The sequence below is a fragment of the Taudactylus pleione genome, unplaced genomic scaffold (assembly GCF_031769625.1).
Source record: "Taudactylus pleione unplaced genomic scaffold, aTauple2 ptg000019l, whole genome shotgun sequence".
NCBI classification, from domain to species: Eukaryota; Metazoa; Chordata; class Amphibia; order Anura; family Myobatrachidae; genus Taudactylus; species Taudactylus pleione.
This window is the reverse complement of record NW_028284421.1, coordinates 19,670,996-19,686,835: the sequence shown is the minus strand read 5'-3', so window position 1 is coordinate 19,686,835 and position 15,840 is coordinate 19,670,996. Positions and strand designations below refer to the sequence as shown.

The window sequence follows — 15,840 nt, the reverse complement described above, 5'->3', positions numbered from 1 at the left end:
GCATGCGCACGCCGGAGCCGGCTCCAGCATGCACAAGCCCCAGCGAGCGACGGCAGCTCCGTTGCTCCTGGGCTCACTACAAGATGGGGTGGCTGTCGATATTGATTGACAGCTTACCCTGTTTTGTAGGGGTGTCGGGGGGGTGGCTTATCAAATGGTTCCCGAAGAAACGCCTGCCGTTTGGGGGCGGCCCCACTGACATCACGAGTGATGTCAGTGGTGAGCTTCCGGCTCTATTAGAGCCAGAAGTGCACTGGGGCTTGCGGCAGACGAGACCCTACCACAAGGGTCTCGTCGCAAGCTCCGATAGTCGCGACCATCGCAACCATCACCTGGCCGATCGCTAAAGCTGTGGGTGGCTACCCACAGCTTAGCGAGCGGCCAGAAGACCAGTTCATAAAAAAAAATGCCGCCCTGATTCAGAGCGAGCGCTCTGAAAGAGCGTCCGGCTCTGAATCAGGGCCTATATCTGACCACACCAAACCTACACCTTGCCATCTATCTATGATGGTCTGCCAATCCCGTCTAATCGCATGTATAAATTCAATGCCTTTACAAGTGCCTAGGTCTTTTCCTCTGATATGAACCACCAACCAGTCAAGGGCCCCAAATCTAGCCTCCGCCAACCATAATGCTTTTAAAAGGCCGGACCAGCGCATACCCCTAAATCCAAATCACTGCACCTTGCTATCACCTAACAAATTACGGGCCTGAAAAGCTAAAGGATGCTTGCAAGCCCAGTAAATGTATGAGTGACCTATGAACCACACATGACAATTAGTAATCCTGGGAATACCTGCAAAAAGGTTAATTATGTCAGAATTGGTAAAATATTAAACGACCTAGCCAAGGGAAGGAAAACCCAGATGAAGGTGAAAAACATAAAACCTCTGTGAGGATAAAACTGAAAAGCCCCTCAAACGCCAAAGTGGCAGTAGGCAGAAGGCCCCTGGGTTTCCCAACAAACTCGCTAGGAGCACGATTACTCATGTAGCATATCCCCCGGGAAATAAGTTTTATATGCTGAAGATTTCCATCGACCCAAGTGCTTTAAAGTGTCAATGGAAGCACCTGCAGCTGCTGTGCATGTTGCCGTCCCAATTCTAAACGAGTGCGTTCTGAACTGATCTAAAGGCAAGTCCAGCGCAATCAAACAATTCTGAAAAACCTTTGTAAACTGAAATTTAGACAGCGGAGTCCGATCAGCGTGGACGCATGTTGTTAAAGTTCTTGGCCAAATTAACCGGACTGAGGACAATGTCCGCATGCACTGGAATAGAAATCCATTTCCCTTTAGCTAACTGATCGGTTTTAGATTTGTGGATACGGCATAAAATAAGGTCCTTTTTAACCACTACGTTACTAAAAAGCAAACCTGACGATGTAGAGGTCTTATTAATCGCCACTAATTCCCCAATTCTAAATGCACAAATACAAAAAAGAGTCGCTTCATACTCGCCCAACAAAACCGCCGAGGCTGCTATTATAAGTCCTGTAAGAGAGCAGGATTGAAAGGCCGCTTAGTATCACCAGAAACAATGCACTCCTTTGCCCAACTCCTCATCGCTTTAGATAACAGAAAGGATTTTGTGGGGTCCATCTTGCCATGTAACTTTGAAAAATAGGAAATGCTGGACAGAGCAGCCGACATGGCTGCTTTAGAACGTCCTTGCTTGTGCCAATGCCAAACATATTGTACCATGCAGTCATGAATCGGCTTACCTCCCTCTCCCTCGGAGGCTAGAAAGCCTTGCCAATCTTTCCAAGCCGCCGAATAAGTCCTCAGCGTACTCGGTGCCAACGATATCCATGCAAGTCCTTCGTTCGATGCCGGCTCTACAATCTGCCAGACATGCATAGGACAGGATAAACCAAACATACTAGCGTTAGGGGCAAGAGTCCTAAATCCATCCGACTAAAAATGGGACAAAGCATCGGCGAAATTGTTTTCCACACCTGGAACGTCGCGAGCCCGGAATTCAATGTTCTGATGCAAACATAAAAGGGTTAAATGCCTTAATAAACGCAAGGCCAGAGGTGACTCCGCCCTCTGATTATTGATGGCATGCACTACCCCCAAATTATCGCATCAGAAAACTGTACTCTTGTTGGTAAGTTTGCTGGACCACAGTTCGACTGATACCACGATTGGAAAAAGTTCCAAAAGCAGCATGCTCGCGGTTAGACTGAATCGGGCCAAGGTTCCGCGCACCATTCACCCTCCAAGAATGTTCCAAAACCTAATGCACCTGACGCGTCCGTGAATAACTGAAGCTTGCAATTGTCTACCGATGCTGGAAGCCATAATCGCACCCCGTTAAACTCCCGTAAGAATAGAAGCCATACACGAAGGTCCTCCCACATGTTTTGCGATATGCTGCTGTGGAACATTCCAAACGACGACAAAAAACCTTGCCTGTAGGTATCACTCTGCAAGCAAAATTCAAAAGGCCTAGAAGAGATTGCAATTGTTTAAACGAAACCTTTTTCGCCAAAACAAAAGCTTCCAAAAGCTTCCCTAACTTCCTGATCTTTTCCAACGGTAAACATCAGAGACCAAGCACCATATCGATTTCTATCCTGAGGTGTGATAAATGACTAGTCGGGCCTTCCGTTTTATCTCGCGCAATGGGAACTTCGAGTACGTAAAAAAATGCTTGCAATGTAAAAAGTAAATCCCCGCAAACCAAACTTTCCGTTGACCCACCAATAAAAAATCATCCAGGTAATGTGCTACATCTCTCTGACCCATATATGCCTGGACGCACCATTGCAAAAAATAACTAAATTGCTTGAAAAATGAACAGGAGATGGAACAACCCATTGGGATACATTTGTCAATGTTTAAAATCCATATATTTAAAGGAATCGGGGTGAAGGGGCAGAAGTCTGAAGGCGGATTCGATATCTACCTTGGCTAAAATTGACCTCCTACCGAAACCCTGTACTATCTAGAGGGCTTGCTCAAATGACTGGTATTTCACTCTGCAATCCTCCGCATCTAGAACATCATTGACCGACCCTCCTTCTGGGTAACAAAGGTGCTGAATTAAACTAAACTTTCCGTTCTTTCTTTGGAACCACCCCTAATGGTGAGATGCACAGATCCTTTGTGGGGGCAGAGGAAAAGGGTCCATACATGTGGCCCAACTGTACCGCAGCAGTCACTTTACGCGAGGCCACGTCCGGATGCTCCCTAACAGACCTCAAGTTTCGTTTGGAAACCACATATCGCACGTTAAAGGTAGGCGAAAACTGTTCCTAAACCCGTAGTGTAAAAAAGCCGCCTGCACCCTGAGAGGACAGCGGCCTAACCACTTCTCCAACACAGCTAACTTGATAGGCGATATTGCCTTACTGAGGACCGCTGCGCTGTTCCGCAGTGTTCCCCCCCCCGGCCTGCGCCGGCTTTTCCAACATGGGAGCAGTCCTTGGCCGGATGCCCGCCACAGCATAGTATGCAGATGTGCCGATATCTGCAACCTGCACCTCTGCTACATTGGGCATTATTGAAAGCATAACGTTTTCCGTGACCGACCCCTGCAAGGGCTGAACGCACTGGAAAAGGCTGTTTCCTAGCCATGCCTGCATTCGTAGGCACTTTATTTTGCTGATTGACTTTCAGCCAGACTTCGACGTATTTGAATCCAAATTGGAACACATCCTGACCTTCCTAAAGGTCTCGTCATAATGACGCCACGCATTCTCTTTAGCTGAGTTACACATGGACCAATTGCATGTACTTCACTACATTCATGTATTCGCCCGGCCTGTTTTCGAAAACATACATGCCGTACAACCAATTTGTATATGACCGTCTAGCCTCCTCCGCTATCGCCACTGCTGACGACGCCTTTTTACCATCGGCAGTAATGGTGAACATGTCAACAAATTTGCCTTTTTTAATTCTCTTCTGCACTTTCTACCACAGGCCCCTAAGAACTGCAGTGTTCGCGTGATGAACCATGTCCCCAGATGCATCAGGAACCTTTTCAGCAGACACTTCCCTAGCTTGTTTTGGGTTACCCTTTTTCCCTTTAATCTTCTGTGATAAATATTTAATTAATTTATGCGGCCTGCCTGCAGAGCTAGAAGAACTGCTAGAAGAGTCAGAAGACGGGGGAGAGGCACTGCGCTGAAAGGGAACAGCATGCTCACCGGTTGCTGTGGACAACGGTCCACCCACAGCCGACTGTGCGGATAATTCCTGTCCCTCGCTGCGCGGTGCGCCCATCATGGTTTGATGTCTCAGTACCAACTGCGATCAATCCATCTTGCGGGACCTCGGAAGCCACAGATAGGGGAATCTGCTGGCTCGAGATAACATAGTGTGAGGCAGGTTGAGGTGGTAGAGCCACCGCAGGTGGGGCGGGTGGTGGAGGGGGGGAGAGGGGGGGTGCATAAGATACAGAGGATGGGGAAGAGGGAGTGGGGGGCCATGGCAGGGGGCAGAGGCGGGGCCTGTGTGAACACACCTTTAGGAATAATTGGTCTTGGCAAGGGGGGCTGGAAAGCTTGGTAAAAACCCGCCTGGCCTGTCGACAGGGGGTTGTGCATAGTAAACCCAGGGGGGATGACGAACTGGAGCAGCGCTTGCTTTAAAAGGGCGGGGGTGGCACCATAAGGGGGCACTATGGAAAGGTGCATATTTTGTTGATGCGCAGCTCCAGAAAAATAAGGGGACCAGCCGATGTGCATCAAAGGAGGGGGGATTTGCAGCACCTGCGCATGTACGCTGCAAAAAATGCATCTAAATTGCAATATGATGCAACTAGGAAGCACCAGCAGAATGTGCAGATTAATTTGACCCGTGACATTGGCACACAGATATACAAGTGTCACATATCAAATTAATCAGCACAGTCTCCTGGTGCATCCTAGTCACATCACATTAGATGCACTTTAGCCAAAAAAAAAGAAGCCAGACGCTAGCAGATTAGCACAGGACCTGGGAGCTCACTCACACTAAGCAAGTCATGCTGTGTGACGTATTGTGGCTAGATGTATGTGTACACATCTGTATATTAATTTGCACCTGTACAATGCAGATGCTAAGCAAACAAACAAAAACAGATAAACCTTTACTTTGTAGCGCCGGGTATGGGATTTTCTTGTTGCTAATTGAACTACAGTATCACTGTGCCTTTATTCACACTAGGGGTCTCATTCAGACCCGGTCGCAAGCGCTTAGCGCTCGCAACTGGGTCGATGTTAAGGCCCGCGCACGTGCAGCGGCCGCACTGCGCGTGTGCAAGCCCCAGAGCGAGAGAGAATTTATCTCGCTCCTGAGCTCACTACAAAAGGGGCGGCTGTCGATGTTGATCGACAGCTCACCCCGTTTTGTAGGCGTGGCGGGGGGGTGGTTTCACAAACGGAGGCGTTCCTTAAGGAACGCCTGCAGTTTTGTGGGCAGCCGCACTGACATCAGCAGTGATGTCAGTGGGGAGCTTCCTACTCGATCAGAGCAGGAAGCTCCCTGGGGCTTGTGGTTGCCGAGACCCAACCTTAGGTCGGTCACCCTCGTCGGTCGCTGAAGCTGTGGGTGGTAACCCACAGCTTAGCTAGCGACCAGGAGGCCGCACTAAAAAAAACAAGTGGCCTCCCTCATTCAGAACGAGTGCTCGCTTCTTGTGAGTGCCTCTGAATGAGGGCCTAGGTTTGTAGTGATAACTGTGAAACAGTTAGATATATTAGGGTTTTCATGGTTGTTGCTAATGGTCCTCCCATGTGTCCTATTTTTTTCTAACACAGGGCCTGATTCATTATGGATCACAACTGCAACAGCATACGCAGATCGGTCGATGGTGCGTACTGTGCTATTGCAGAGTGAGTGATGGGAGGTCAGCATTTGGGGGTGGTGACTGGGGAGTGGTCAGAGAAATGCAGGCGTAGCTGTCTGTTTGAACATCATATGCATGGGCGTGCATAAACTAGCCACTGCGGCGGCACACGCAGCTTGAATACTTACTGCATACAACGAGGTTAGCAATTTCTGAGAAAGGTCAGACCTGCTGTCAACAGAGCCGGCTCCAGAGGTCGGAGCACCCTGTGCCGGCTCTTTACAGTGTGCCCCAACATCACGTGTGATCCAAAATGGAGGTGTGGCCTATTTACCATAGGCCACGCCCCCTACATGACGTTTTTAAGGGGGAGGCGTGCACGCATGGCACGCCTCCAAATAACGTCAGGCTGGGGGAGCCTCACTACTCACTAGCTGGGCTTTCCACATCCATTCGGACTCCGGCGTCCGGCACAGCTGCGGCGGTGGGGGTCCCCAACCTCCCGATTTGACCACCAGCGGGCCATTTCGGCCCATGGGTGGAACAGAGGAACAGTACTGTCCCACTGAAATAGGTATGTTGGGGAGGGGTGCACCCTCTATTGTTGGCGCCCCTGTTCAACCGCACTGGTTGAACACCCCTAGAGCCGGCCCTGGCTGTCAATGTGTGTGAGGGGCCGATGTTACTCGATGTTACCCATGTATGCGTAGTACCTGTACTGCAAAGTATTATGGATATGAGATAGCGGTAGTGGGCATCTCTATGCTGGCTGTGTGACGGCTTTGCGATTGCATTCATTAGCATATTTTCACAGCAAACCTGCGTGCGTAATCGCAGCTGCAAGCGCAATAGCGATCCACAGTGAATCAGGCCCACAGTACCAGAAGGACTCAATTTTTTTTCTTGAAATTAGATTTGTCCTGTAGGTGGATTAGCAGGACTATTCGGAATACATATGAGCCTGGGAATGAGAAAGGTAAGTCTTCACTGCTTACAGGATATGTTCTCTTTCAACACTCTAATCTCTGAATGTACCGTGTGAAGACAAATAGCAATATTATGCCCCCATGCATTTCAGGGCTGCTTAGACTTTCAAATGTAATGATCTTTAGCCGGAATGATACAACAGAAGAAAAGCAGTAGTTGTTATCTGTGCACTCATTCATTATTCATTTTTTTTACAGCTGGAAAGGGGAAAATGTGGCAACTACTGAAGTGGCAGACATTGTGGGGCTGACAGATTTCATAGAAGAGGCTAATGTTTATGGAGTTCCTGTGCCTTGTAAGTATTACCTGATACTGTAGCACAAGTTGGTAATTACATAACAATGTGTTTTTACAAATCTAAAAATATAACCCTAATAAGTCACACCTTCTGAATACAGTTTATAATTCAAAGTGGGGCATGTATGAAGACTTAAAAGTAAAAATAGTATGTAATTAATATAGACAGAAGGAGTTCTTCAAATTACTGTTTAAACCCTCTTAAATCTACCACAGTAGACAAAGCATTCTAGTCTTTATGCTGCTATAATATGTTGCTAGGATATATATATATATATATATACATACATACATATATACAGTACTGTGCAAAAGTTTTAGGCAGGTGTCGAAAAAATGTTGCAAAGTAAGAATGCTTTCAAAAATAGGAGTGTCTATAGTTTATTTTTATAAATTACTGGGGCAAATGCAGGATTTTTACAGGGGGAGTTTCCACATTATATATATATATATATATATATATATATATATTATTATATATAAACTCCAACCAGGTACAGCACACTCCTTCCTTAGAATATCCACTGCCGCGGTGCCAGCTGCAATTCGTAAATATATTCAACCAGGCGCTGCACTCGACGGTCTCAAAAAAATGTAGATCACACAATCATTGCTGCAACGTTTCGGGCTTTATTGCCCGTCGTCAGGCTGCACATACATAAACAAAATAAGTGTACCATCTTACCTTAAATACCCATTGTCCTCCTTAGACTCACGCCGGGTCCCGTTGGTCGCGTCCCGTCCCGTGTGCATCACTTCCGGTCACGCCGGAAGCGTGTCAGCACACCGGTGACGTCATCGTTGCCATAGAGACCCGACGCCTGCCAGGGAGACAAAAAAACAACACCATGTGAAGATACAAAAATAATAATCATACATCGTATATCATGTACTAAACAAACAATCGTGTATCATATACAAAACATACAAAACAAAAAACATAATAAAACTAACGGTACCTGTATTAAGGAGATTCAATATATCAAAAAATTAACCACTTGATAGTATCACTAAGTATATTACTGGGATAAATAGTAAATATAGGGTATTAAATAATGTCAGAGCTAAATCTTAACGAAAAATACCATAGTTAAGCTGATCATTAAGACCTTTGGGTCTGACAGTATCTAAATAATGAATCCACTTGGATTCTAACATTAACAACCTTTTATTCCTATCACCCCTCCTTCCATCATCCAAGGCCTGATCAATTACCATATATTTCAAACTTGAGAGGTTGTGCCTAGCTTCCAAAAAATGCTTGGCAACAGGTTGTTCAGACCCCTTCCCGCTGAGTGCTGATCTAATAGCTGACCTATGTAGGGCCATGCGCTCCTTAAAAGAACGCATGGTCTTCCCTACATAGCAGAGTCCACAGGGACATTTAATAAGATAAACGACAAAAGTGCTGGTACAGGTCAGTCGGTGCCTTATCTCATACTTTTGTCCTGACTGCGGATGATAAAAACATTTTCCCGTCAGCATATAGCCACATGTCGTTCATCCTAAGCATTTAAAGCACCCATTGGTAGATCTACACACTACTTGAGATGACTTATTCAGTTCTGTTACATCGGAACGAACCACCCAATCTTTAATGTTCTTTCCTCTTCTATAGCATGGCCTAATCCTTGTCTTTCTAAACACTGTTAAGTCCCGGTCATTCTGTACTATCGGCCAGAGTTCCTGCAGGCCTTCCTAATGGTTCCATGTGCCGTGCTGTAGGTATATAACCAATTCAGAACATCCTCCGATTGGTCCTTATCCTTATGTTTTAGTGTCTCTTCTCTAGATATTGTATCAACCTTTCTTCGAGCAGATTGTAGTACTTTTTCAGCATATCCTCTAGCTCTAAATTTGTTCAACATTTTATCTAATTCACTATCTAATATTGAGGGATCGCTTGTAATTCTTTTTACCCTTAATAGCTGCGAAAAGGGCAAACTGCTGATTGTTGAGGCTGGGTGGAAACTATCGGCTCTCAATAAGGTGTAGCTATCAGTTGGTTTCGAATAGACCCTTGTAGAGAGAATGTTGTCAGACACTTTGATTGTAACATCCAGGAAATTGATTTCCTCAAGGCTCATGTTATAGGTGAATTTGATAGGGTGGTCCAATGCATTGATCCCTTCAATTATGTCCATAAGCTCAGTACATTCCCCTTTCCAAAAGAGAATCACATCGTCTATATATCTCTTATAAAACAAGACTCTGTCACGCACATCCCTGTTGAAGAAGAAATTTTTCTCTACCTTTGCCATGTATGCATTAGCATATGTCGGAGCGACATGCGACCCCATGGCACAGCCGCTTTTTTGGATGTAATAGTATCCATCAAAGTAGAAATAATTTCTTCTCAAAGTCATATCCAGCAGTGTTAGAAAAAAGTCAACGCGGGGACCTTGATACAGCTCATTGTCAGTAATTAAATCACTCACAGCCTCCAAACCCCCTATATGGGGGATGTTGGTATAAAGGCTGGAGATGTCCAAAGTACAGAGCTTAACAATAAGTCTGTTGTATCTTTCAGGTAAGTATCACCCGCTTGGACACAGGGCTGCAGAAAATGATCTAGAAATTGTGAGACATTACTATATAGAGAACCTCTCGCCGACACTATAGGGCGTCCAGGGGGATCAGAGAGACTTTTGTGGATCTTGGGTAGCGAATAAAGGAGCGGTATCCTTGGAAAATCAGTATTCAGGAAGTTGTACGTCTCCTTGGTGATGGTACCTCCATTCACTGATGCAATGAGTAAATTATCTAACTCGATTTTGAAGGCATCAGTTGGATCCTTCCTAAATTTTTCATAAACTGATTCTTCAGAAAGTTGTTTGTAAATCTCCTGGCTATGACCGGAAGTGATGCACACGGGACAGGACGCGACCAACGGGACCCGGCGTGAGTCTAAGGAGGACAATGGGTATTTACGGTAAGATGGTACACTTATTTTGTTTATGTATGTGCAGCCTGACGACGGGCAATAAAGCCCGAAACGTTGCAGCAATGATTGTGTGATCTACATTTTTTTGAGACCGTCGAGTGCAGCGCCTGGTTGAAAATATTATATATATATATATATATTATCTGAAAAGGGGGTTGGAAAGCGAATGCGCCTGATAGTGTAGTAATTTCAACAAATATTGTGCATGTGCTTGAATATGAATGTGTGTACCAAATAAAAAATCTTTAACTCTTATCTGAGATTTTGTGGAGAGATTCCAAGTGGAGGGATGGAAAATCTTGATGGCTGGAGTACCTTTACAAGAGGGGCTCATCCAGAGCCAAATAGAGAGAAAATATAGTATAGTACTTTCTTAACAGATAAAGTAGCAATGACAATAGGTGTGCGTAACATAAAAGCACTTGAAACACAGCATGTAAGCATTTGGTCCTAAACAATCCTCCAGTATCCCTTGGAACCCCAGTTACTTCCACACTTGTTGTTAATGGGTTCCAGGCTGAGGGTGCTGCAACCCTTCAGGAACTCCCTGATGTTTCCCAGGCACTCTCCGTCCGTGCGCGGCTCTGGGTACACCTTATTATAATAAATATAATAAGGGGTACCCAGAGCTGCGCAGTGAAAATATGCTAATGCTTTCCAAACTCAGCGAGCATAAAGACCCCCACTGCTGCTTTCTCACATCCATCCAATGTCATGTCGCTTTTCTGCGTAAACATCGGTACCATCAACGCACATCGACCACTCTTGCAGCATTTATAGCAGGTCTGACCTGCCGCAGACACTGCAAGCCTCCTCACATGCAGTGGGCTCTCAAGCTGCATATGCAATCGCAGTGACTAATTTATTCATACCCAAGCAATGGCGTTCAAACGGACAGGCACGTCTGCATTTTTCCGAACACTCCATCACCACCCCCAAACGCTGATAGTGTGTCACTCAGCGACAGATTCCTCTGTGCGTCCATAGTCGCAGTGTGATTGCACCTCATGCACAGTGCTGCTTATACGCAAACAATTGCTCAATCTGCATCTGTAGTTGCACTTGCGATCGGTACTGAATCAGGCCCTTGGTGCTTATGTAACATATCAGAATTGAAACTATATGGGTTTAATGTAGCTTTAAAACATCAGGGAATAGTTTTCGAGCATAAAATGGTGATGATATGTGACAATAATTTGTAACCACAAGGAAACAAATAAACTAATAAACTAATATCATTTTTTTTTTTGTAACAACAGGTACTTATTTGTGAGCTAATGAACCCATGTGTATAGGTTTACTTTACATATAACTTAGGGGGTGATGTACTAAGCTCTAAAAAGTGATAAAATGGAGAGTGATAAATGACCAGCCACTCAGCTCCTAACTGTCATGTTGCAGCCTGTGTTTGAAAAATTACAGTTAGAAGCTAATTGGTTGTTAGTTTATCACTCTCCAGTTTATCACTTTTCAGAGCTTACCTAGAATACTTACCTCAGGCTGTCGGGATTTCAGCCTCTTGTCTCTCCTTGTCGGGATTTGAACCGGCGGCTAGACAGCCGCCAGTAATACAATCCCATTCCAGCATATATAACTTGTAGTCCATGTACATGAGTCATTTAGGTAGAGGATCAAATATTCATATGTAAACATTTCTCTCAGATAAAGGAGTTATCATTTGTGACCTGTGTGATTGCGAAAAGAATAGAGGGGCACCAACGTGTCCCTTTACCTCTGCTGTTGGTAGTCTTCCATTCGGATAGGACTATTGCTCTTCTGTGCTCCTAAAAGACAGTATAGAACAGAATTTTTTTTTCTACAATATATTTTGGACTCAAGGGAGCACCACCAACAACTTTCTTACATATTCACAATTTTGAGGGCAATACTTGCCTGAAATGTCTGTATATGGTTGGTTTCTATGACGTAAACATCTCATATTACACCGAACTTTCCATTTTTGAAAACTCCAGTGCAGGGTCACCCAAATATGCATAAACTCCAACAAAGTGTCAGGTCTCAATGTGATTATCAGAACAAATGTCCCACAGTCAAATTGAATTGGGTAAGCCTAGTCAAATTATTGCCTAGGTAGAGGTAGATAGTAAGAAACCATAGTCTGTAAGGATTGCCAGATTGTTAACTGCTGTCTAACAAACTGGAATTTCTCTCCCAGGAACCAGGAAATATGGGCTATAATCAGGTAATTGGCAGATCACACTTCCAGGCTTATAAAGATCGAGACCAGAAGATGTGTTAATGGAAACTTGGTCTGATTCAGATTTGGGAATAGAGTAAGATAGAGCACGTAACTGTGTACCTGGACAAACCATGTTGCAATACAAGGGGTGCAATTATATACATTGTTTTTGCATGTGGAGTAAATACTGTCTGCTTTTGCATGTAGCCCACAAATGCTGGGCAGCTTTATTCTTGGACTGCAATTTAGATTTCATTTTGGACACACCCCTCCCAAATCTAAACCTCTCTGCACATTTTAATTCTTCCCCACCTGCAGTGCAGCATGGTTTTACCAAGATGCACAGTAACTTACTCTTTCTTACTCTATTCCCAACTCTAAATAAGGCCCACTGTTTGTAAGCCATATTAGTTGAGGGTACATGCCCTTGCTATATTGTAGGCTTACCAGGAAAGTAAGATCTTAAAACATCAACATGATCAAGAGTGCATGTAAAATGACAGTAGAATGGGCAAAGAAGCCAGTATGTAGATACAAATATATATAATCTAACTAATATATTGGACCCGGAATATGTTGGGTCACCTAGGCTCCGTCCCCACCCTGCTGCACCCTGCTTACTGTATACTTGTTTGCTCCTGGCGCAATGATATTGGAGAACTGTCCCATCACTGTGGTAGAAGACATTGGGGGGTTGCACCGCATGACACAGATAGGACAGCTTAGAGAATTATATAATACTTTGTTATATATTATAATGACAGATATGTACTACTTTCTCTACAATGGCTCTTACCTCTTATCTTTTCCAGATCATGAAGGAAGAATTGGAATGGTATCCATCAAACTTAAGGAAGGACTATCATTTAATGGGGACAAATTGTACAAACAAGTTGCAGATCATTTACCTGCTTATGCAAGACCTCGTTTTCTGAGAATTCAAGTAAGTGGATTCTATATACAGTATCATTAATTAAATTAATATCCAGCAAATGTTTTGTTACAATTAAACAAAAAATCTAATGAATTAATGAATAAAATTAATATAATATACTGATGTATTACTGTATTTTTAATAGGCAAAATAGCAAAAGTAAAGAAAGGGAGGAGGAATAAACATTACCACGTAACTCCTTTATACGAGGCAAATCAGCTGTCTAGAAATATAAGATCAACCATGTAAATCCAGTCGCATGTAAACGGCATATTTTGCATTTCTGAACTGCAATTATTTTATATGCAACCTGAATGTCTTCTTACTATTTACTGCCAATCTGGTAACCCAAACAATGGGAGACACGACTCAGATAATATAGTTTAGGAGTAATTTCCAGCAAATATTCTACCATAACAAGAGAAGCCTCCTCATTCTCCCTGTCTAGTGCTTCCTAAACAACTCTGCTCTATGAACAGTGGGAATTTCCTTTGGAGGAACCTCCATGGTTTTACTAATTCAGTTGATACCCCTTTTCCCCTTCCTAAAAAACCTGAGTAATTGCCGTGACTACACGGGACTCGGCTCAGTGGAAACGGCTCCAAGGAAAAAAATCCTGGCTCTGCTAACCCAGGATTTCTTCCCGGGTATCGAGCAAGGTTTTTAGCGGGTAAAACCCAGTAACACTGCAGTGGAAACAGCTCTTAACCAGGTTTTTTGACCCAGGTAATTGCAAAAGCTGCTGACTGGTTCTTCCACAATGCTGGCTGCTGATGTAATCACCCAGAGATCAGAGGAGATGCCTAAGGATGTCATTAAAAATGTAATTAAATAAAATAAATAATAAGAAGAAGAATTAAATAAATAAAAATAATAATATTATTATTATTATTAATAATAATAATAATAATAATAATAATAACAATAATAATAATAAAGGATGTCATTAAAAATTTAATTAAATGTGGATGTCATTAAAAATGACCTGAATAAAGGCCATATTTAATGACATCCACAGGTTTTGCTGGGCTTACCCGGGTTCAGTGGAAATGGAGGCGACACAAGAAAAACCCGGGATGACGGTGACGTGGAAACAGGGTCTAAGCTGGGTACAACCCAGAAAAATGGCAGGTAAAAAATCCCAGGTCAGACCCGGGATTTTAGTAGGAAAGTGAAGTTCATATTAAAATATTATTCTGTCTGAGGTTCGACTTTAGAATTTTAGGGGTCTATGTACTAAGCAGTGATAAATGACAGAGTGAAAAGTGATAAGTCTGTGATAAGTGCCAGCCAATCAGCTCCCAACTGTAATTTTTCAAACACAGCCTGTGAGATGACAGTTGGGAGCTGATTGGCTGGCACTTATCACAGACTTATCACTTTTCACTCTGTCACTTATCACTGCTTAGTACATGGACCCCTTAATCTTTGTTTTGTACTAGTTACACAAATTGGGCAGTATTTCTCTACACTAATAAGCTTTTATATCATTTTAAAAACATATTTTTACTATTTAATGAAACATATATGATTGTGAACACTTTTGATGCATCTGTTCTAGATGATGACTTTATGTGACTATAATTATTACTTATATGTACAGGACACCTTGGAAGTTACAGGAACCTACAAGCAACGTAAAGTGGAACTGGTCAAGGAAGGCTTCAACCCACTCACCATTAAAGATCCTCTGTATTTCTTAGATGAAGCTATCAAGCGATACAGACCAATGGATTCCATCATATACAATGCCATTTTGGAAAAGACATTAAAATTATAGTATGATATGCTAAATAGATCAAAATGAATACAAAATATCCATGGTGCAGGGAAATTGGAAAAGAAACAGAATATAGTGAACAATGATTCAATAAAACCTCTTTAGTCAATACATGAGGAATATTCACCTATTATGGTGAGATAGAATGCAAAACTGTGTGATTTTATTGGTAGCTTACTTCATTCCCATAAAATCTTTCTTGTCATGTTTTTTACAATAGAAAATATAAAGATAATTTTTGTGTGCACTTGTATGGTGTTTAATTATCACTGACTGTTATTATTATCCTTTATTTATATGGCGCCACAAATGTTCCGCGGCACCTTGCAAAGTACATAAATAAGTGAGCATGAACTAGTGACTTACAGTACAATGCAGTACAAGGATTATATACATTGTTGCATTAGCGATCATAACACTCAAATAAGCACCAGGATGTAAGCAACCAAGTATTAGGTGCCCAAGTGGGGAGTGAGGATTAGATGAAGGTATAAGTAAGGAGAAGCACTAGATGGTAGAGAGTCCTGCTCATGAGAGTTTACATTCTAACTGGGAGGGGCAGACAAACAGGTGTGACACAGATGGGGTAGACAGGGAGGAAAGAGCAGGTAGCAGCAGGTTAAGGTGCTCATACACGGTGCAATGTATACACGGTGCGATGCAGGATCGTGCTGTCACTGCCTGCAATCGTGCAGTCCCCGCAGACCGCACGATATGCCGGATTCCCCCTCCTTCATCTGAATGGGATCGTACATCGCATCTCAGATCAAATGGTTTTGCAGGAAGACCTGGGGATGCGATGTGCAACCCTGCGGGAGCGCGCAGCCCGATATCAGGTATGATATCGTGCCCATACCCATCCATTGGATCAGCACGTATATCGTGCCGTGTATGGGGGCCATTAGGATGAGAGCTGGA

At 43.6% G+C, this 15,840-nt stretch overlaps 1 protein-coding gene across 1 annotated transcript in view; it reads left to right on the top strand.

Moving 5' to 3' along the window:
* The window catches only part of LOC148540389 (long-chain fatty acid transport protein 2-like), a 114,399-nt gene extending 99,439 nt beyond the window's left edge, over positions 1–14,960 (top strand). The window contains exons 8-10 of the mRNA XM_088443625.1: positions 6,965–7,062; positions 13,021–13,151; positions 14,746–14,960. Of these exons, the coding sequence (XP_088299751.1) occupies positions 6,965–7,062; positions 13,021–13,151; positions 14,746–14,922 (406 nt within the window). The 3' untranslated portion in view covers positions 14,923–14,960. The remainder of the gene's footprint in view (positions 1–6,964; positions 7,063–13,020; positions 13,152–14,745) is intronic.
* The last annotated feature ends 880 nt before the right edge of the window (positions 14,961–15,840 follow it).